The sequence below is a fragment of the Branchiostoma belcheri genome, unplaced genomic scaffold, assembly GCF_001625305.1.
Source record: "Branchiostoma belcheri isolate BF01 breed outbred unplaced genomic scaffold, Haploidv18h27 scaffold36, whole genome shotgun sequence".
NCBI lineage: Eukaryota > Metazoa > Chordata > Leptocardii > Amphioxiformes > Branchiostomatidae > Branchiostoma > Branchiostoma belcheri.
In genome coordinates, this window is record NW_017803976.1 from 2,754,888 (window position 1) to 2,760,729 (window position 5,842).

At 42.2% G+C, this 5,842-nt stretch overlaps 1 protein-coding gene across 1 annotated transcript; it reads left to right on the forward strand.

Annotated features, from left to right (window-relative positions):
* Positions 1 to 1,827: 1,827 nt before the first annotated feature.
* LOC109476003 (tyrosine-protein kinase receptor Tie-1-like) lies at positions 1,828 to 4,986 on the forward strand. The gene is made up of 5 exons (XM_019776810.1): positions 1,828 to 1,840; positions 2,200 to 2,442; positions 2,620 to 2,751; positions 3,161 to 3,325; positions 4,850 to 4,986. Exons 1-5 carry the CDS (start codon positions 1,828 to 1,830, stop codon positions 4,984 to 4,986), a joined length of 690 nt encoding a protein of 229 aa, XP_019632369.1.
* The last annotated feature ends 856 nt before the right edge of the window (positions 4,987 to 5,842 follow it).

The following is a 5,842-nucleotide window of genomic DNA, read 5'->3' on the forward strand; positions in this document are numbered from 1 at the left end:
CTGTGTGTGTGTGTGTGTGACTGTGTGTGTGTCACTGTGTGTGTGTGTGACTGTGTGTGTGTGACTGTGTGTGTGTGTCACTGTGTGTGTGTGACTGTGTGTGTGTGACTGTGTGTGTGTGTCACTGTGTGCGTGTGTGTGTTTGTGTGTGTGTGTGTGTGTATTTCTGTGTGTAGCTAGCAGCTTTAAAATTGTACAGCAAAAAGGGGAACATGCCACATGATTACATTCTTGTACACAAGAGTCAAAACGAAAGTTGTTTCCTCGTGATCAACCACAAGTTACTCGTCATTTTGTGTCTGAACACTAAACAATAGGGATCGTTCCAAAACCAAGATTGCCACATTCAGATATTTTGACTATTGTATGTTTTCTTTCAGCGCTGCCTCAGACAAAGGGAGGCCAGCGGCGTACGGACAGCAGAACTATGTATCACCTTCTCCTGTTCGCCTTTTTGTTTCATCCTATGATATGCCAGACCCGTAAGTTGTGTTATAATTCACACTTTTTATGTGTAATCACACCGTGGTAATAATTTACAAGCCGATTCACAAGTCGATATACCCAAAAAGAGCTATAAGATTCTATCAACATATTATGTAATAAAACTATTTATATTGTTACGTGCAATCCCTAGCTGACATGTTCCGTTTATCCAGACGGCCTGATGTGTTTTCAGTGATCACATAGTATTTTTTTTTCTTATATCAATCACGGGTCTTATCACAGTATCAAAGACATACTTTTGTTTTTTTTTTTTCATTCTTTCCACATTAAATTTTCCATTTATTTAGAATTGTTCTTTGTCTCATTTGTAAGACTCGTTCCAACCTTGAATTGCTATAATGATAAACAATAATAATAATGATGATAATAGTAAGATGGATAGTTGATAACGATGTCTGCTAATGCTATTGTTTCCAGCTGATTGCCTCGGCCTATTTACGAGGTACTTCAACAGACGTCTTCCTGGCAATGACGACCTGACACTTCGAGGTGTGTCTCTGAAAGAGTGTGCCAGAAGATGTGTTGAGGAACCCGCCTTCAAGTGTCGGTCCTTTGAATTGGACTTCACAACCACTGTCCAGACTTGCCATCTCAGTCGCAACGACAGGCATTCTACTGGAACAGGTTTAGTCTCGGCAACGGGGGTTTACTATTACGAAAAGAGAAGTAAGTCTAGATTTGGAAATTGACAACATGTACACATCTTGCTTTCTTTTTACCAACGAGTACTTTTGAGTTGATAGCGTATATGCTTTGGACCATATTAGGGACCCCTCTGAAATATGAAAGCTATAACTCTGGGGAAAATTTATGCAATAAAAAAATGATAGAATACTATGTTAGAGTAAAATACATTTCTCTTTGAAGAAAATAATTCAAATTCATAATACTGAATTTGAATGCGGGTGTTCAGAACCTATGTTACTAGAAACACTGCATAAACATGCTTCATAAAATAATCACAATATTCTCATATCTTCATATCTAGATACCGTTGTAGACGTTGCCATAATAAACCAGTACCCGCTGGTGCCGTACCCGGACGCAGGGCGTACCTCCTGGACTTGTCGCGCTAACGGCACCGTGCTGGGAACGCTCTCATACGACACGTACTTTTTCCGTCTGGAGTATGTGTACCGTTATGTTAACAACGGCAGGTTTACGACGAACAGACAATCGAACAAACCGGCAGGCGAGCCTTGGGTAAGGGTCGGTGTGCCAAAAACATTCAACGCAGATACACCAACTGCTGATCCAATAGGAGTATATTCCTGCGAAGGGGAGCAGGGAACAGGGAGATCCAGGGCATTTACCATCAAAATGTCAAAATCAGGTACGTTAATGCTTTCCGACTGTCATAAAGGACAATATAAAAACTAATGCATGTTATTTTCTTGTGGATTATTACGACAAAAATTATAACCGGACGGCATAGTTAGATTTTCTAAATGCATCTCTACTTTATTATTTAAGATTACAGACCTTGTGCATTTGTACTGAAACTGTGAAACTGTTTGTACTGCGCATTTGTACTGAAACTGTTAGGCATTTACCTAATAAAGTATGTTAGTACATTCACACATTTTTACTGATTTTTCCTCCGTGATGCTATTTTATCGTTTAATGTAGATAAGATAACAGTTATAATAGTAAAATCTCCCTTAACTTAATGCATTTCCGGTGGATTTTCAGCCCAGGTAAATCCATCGGCTCCAACATTCACGGCCAGCCTGGGAGACCCCGTCACACTGACGGTGTCAGGAAGCAGCGATGGAGTCGCCTGGGAGAAACGTAACGTATCAAACAGACTCGCAGAAGGGACTGACCTGACCGTTACACCACAGGCTACAGAGGATCACCAGGGAAGTTACGTGCTGTACAGACAGGCGGATGGATACAATGCCCTGGTGGGCGTTACGCGCCTTATCGTTAGAGGTGAGTAATGTAGAGGTCATCAAGGAAGGCATGGCTGCCTGTAATTTTACCACAAACATTTCGTGCGGTATAGATGTAATAGTTTTATCGTTTTCTTTTCGACATTATGTCAACAACTTGCTAATAAGTTTGAGCGTTTCAGGAAGAGAATGGCATAGAATGTTATTTCCGTAACAGGTTGTCCCAGGAACAAGTACGGACCCTTCTGTAGGTTCACCTGTCCTACGTGTCATCATGGCGGCTGGTGTGATGACGTCAGCGGGGACTGTGTGTGTCCGCCTGGGTTCATCGGAAAAAACTGTGAGATTGGTAAGACAAGGAAAAATACATTTTTGTGTCAAACAACATGTTAACATCACGTAAAATATTTATGGCTTTCCGTGCCATGTCGTAAAATGGATGCAATTTTGGGGCCAAATGACCTGACACTTGCATAAGGCGATGGGAGATTCCATTACTGCATGGAGGTATGGACTGCTGGAACACTTCACACTTTGGACAGGGGGGATTTAGAAACAATCCATTTCAGTGTGGGAGGGGGGGGGGGGGCAGGCCCATTTTTGGAACGGGGTGCGTGGTGAAGTCATCTGCTGCATTTGCTCTAAAGCAAATGTCGATCTTTCTAGTTTTGTTCTGTATTTCCATGTAGGTATCGTAATTATATTGTATTTTGTACTCTTTGGGTCAACAACATGTTATTCCTTGAAAATTCATTTAGGATGCCCCCGTATTAACTACGGTCAGTCCTGTCAGTGGGACTGTAACAATACCGACATCGACGGTTACAACGCCGACCCAGATTGCCGCCGGGTGATGTTGTGTCTCCCCGATCCTTACGGCTGTTCCTGTGTCCGGGGCTGGAAGGGACTGGACTGTCAAACACGTGAATACGCTTTATCTTTGGTAGACAGTATTTTAGAGTTCACATTTTAGCACTCAATATTCTATAAATTAAAAAAAAAAAAACTAGAAAGGCCAATATTTGCTTTGGAGCAAATACAGCGATGGGTTCACCACATTTTACGACATGGCAGGGAAAGAATGAGAAACACAAGGGAAAACAATGATTTACATTGATATAACTATAATATGAAGTAACATACAACTAAAACAACAGTTGGATAGCTATTCCCTACTTTATTGGTTAGGATTTTTAATTGCATAATGCAAACTGTTGATTTTCAAAATAAAATGAAAAAACGTTCATGCCCCGCATTCCAATGCTGGAGCAGAAAAGCTTGAAATACCTACCAAAACACTTGAATAAAGACATACTGTCAGTATGGAAATGCTCTGTGCAGGTGTTAATCAAGTTAAATCCCAACAGCCAATCAGCAAGAAATGCTCTGTGCATGTGGAAATGCTCTGTGCAGGTGTTAATCAAGTTAAGTCCCAACAGCCAATCAGCAAGAAGTATAGAGGAAAGCTGCATGCCTATTGGTTGATGCCCTGCATTCCATTGTGATGACTCATGCCCAGACGTGGTAAACACGGCACACTAACACAGTAATACATTTGCTATAACACAGCCAAAAAACTCAAATAAAACCATTCTAAAAGCCTGTATCACAAAAATTTAAAAAACGCCTAGGGGTATTCGCCCACTGTACCTCCATACCAAATTTCAGGACCTTAGGCCCTAAAATGAAGAAGCTGAATCCATTTAAAAATGGCAGGAGAAGAAGGAGGAGAAGGAGAAGGAGGAGAAGAAACATCAGAAAAAGCAATATGGGTTCACCACCACTTCGTGGTGTGGTGAACCCATAAAAAAACATTTAGCTGAAATGAGATTAATCCAATGCATGAGGCTGTATTTTTCATGTGAACATTAATACAATATTTGCTGTTTTAAATTTAAGATTTTTAAAAAAAGTTTTAGGTTGATAAGATGATTCCCAGGTATATGTTGGACTGGAAAATCCAGACGTTGGTAGCTGCCCGGATGTCCTAGCATGCAACCGTCCAACCAACCAACCAACCAACCAACCAACCAACCAACCAACCAACCAACCAACCAACCAACCAACTAACCAACCAACTAACCAACCAACCAACCAACTAACCAACCAACCAACCAACCAACCAACCAACCAAGCAAACAAGCAACCAACCAACTAACCAACCAACCAACCAACTAACCAAACAACTAACCAACTAACCAACCAACCAACCAACCAACCAACTAACCAACCAACTAACCAACCATCCAACCAACCAACCAAACAACCAACCAAACAAACAACCAACCAACCAACCAACCAACCAATCAAACAAACAAACAACCAACCAAGTAACCACCATGTGGGGTCGTGTGGCGTAACGGCAGAGTGCTCGACTCGGAACCAAGATTTTATAACGATTTAATATTTCAAACATTTATTTAAAAATGTTCCCTATATCCGTGCAGCATGTGCAGCAGGTGAATACGGAGCTGGTTGCACACAGCGGTGTGACTGTAAGAACGGCGGGACATGTGACCGGGTAAAGGGCTGTGCCTGTGTGGGCGACTGGAGTGGACCAACCTGCGAAGACAAAAGTAAGTGAGAGATATCTACATTAATTTCCCACTCTCACTCGTATTGTATTGTATAATTCAAAGGTCTCTAACTCTTTACAATTAATGCCAAAACTGTAGAATAGACATACGCAGTATTTGGGTCAGTTGTCTTATTACCCTCGCCAAGAAGGTTATGTTTTGAGGGGCGTTCGTGTATATGTGTGTGTGTGTGTCTGTGGACTTGAGAAGGCTTAAATGGATTGTCTTGATACTTGGTAGGTGGGTAGGTCTTGATGAGTCCTACGTGTGGTGTTTGAAAGTTCAGTGAAGGTGAACATCATTTAACATAATATATTCAAATCAGGACCTCACTTGCATAATTTATGAGGAAATGCTAGAATGGCATTGGTTTGATAGACTGTATTTTGGTTGAGAATATGGTTAATTGATATAATTCATGAAAATAAGGATCCTATTTGCACAATCAGGGGAATAATCTAAAAATTGCACCGTGCAAAATCCCCCGTTTCCGTGTGAGAAATTGCCGCACACTTTCCCGGATATCTTAGGTTTCCGGTAGAACCCGGGGGTTTCCGACCTGCACACGAAACGTGTGCAGTCCCGTACATGTCCAGTACACTCCCGGAAATGAACCACTTTTTGTGTGCAGGTCGTGTCCTGGACGTTATATGCCCGGACACGATCCCTGTACATCCCCGTACACGGCAGGAAATGGCCGTGCACCGCTCCGTGCGTTGCTGGAATATGCATAATTTAGCGGCAATTATCACCTAATTATTCTCCACACGGCAGCGGAAATCCGCCGTGTACGGGTCGGACATGCCGGTACTACACCCCCCCCCCCCAGGCCAAAACCCGCCCCGCTCTCGGGACCGGTTGCTC

Excerpts from the sequence above, each read along its gene's own strand:
- LOC109476003 (XM_019776810.1), top strand. Across the intron at positions 2,443-2,619 it reads TACGCGCCTTATCGTTAGAG|GTTGTCCCAGGAACAAGTAC; the intron begins GTGAGTAATGTA and ends TTTCCGTAACAG. Across the intron at positions 2,752-3,160 it reads CGGAAAAAACTGTGAGATTG|GATGCCCCCGTATTAACTAC; the intron begins GTAAGACAAGGA and ends AAATTCATTTAG.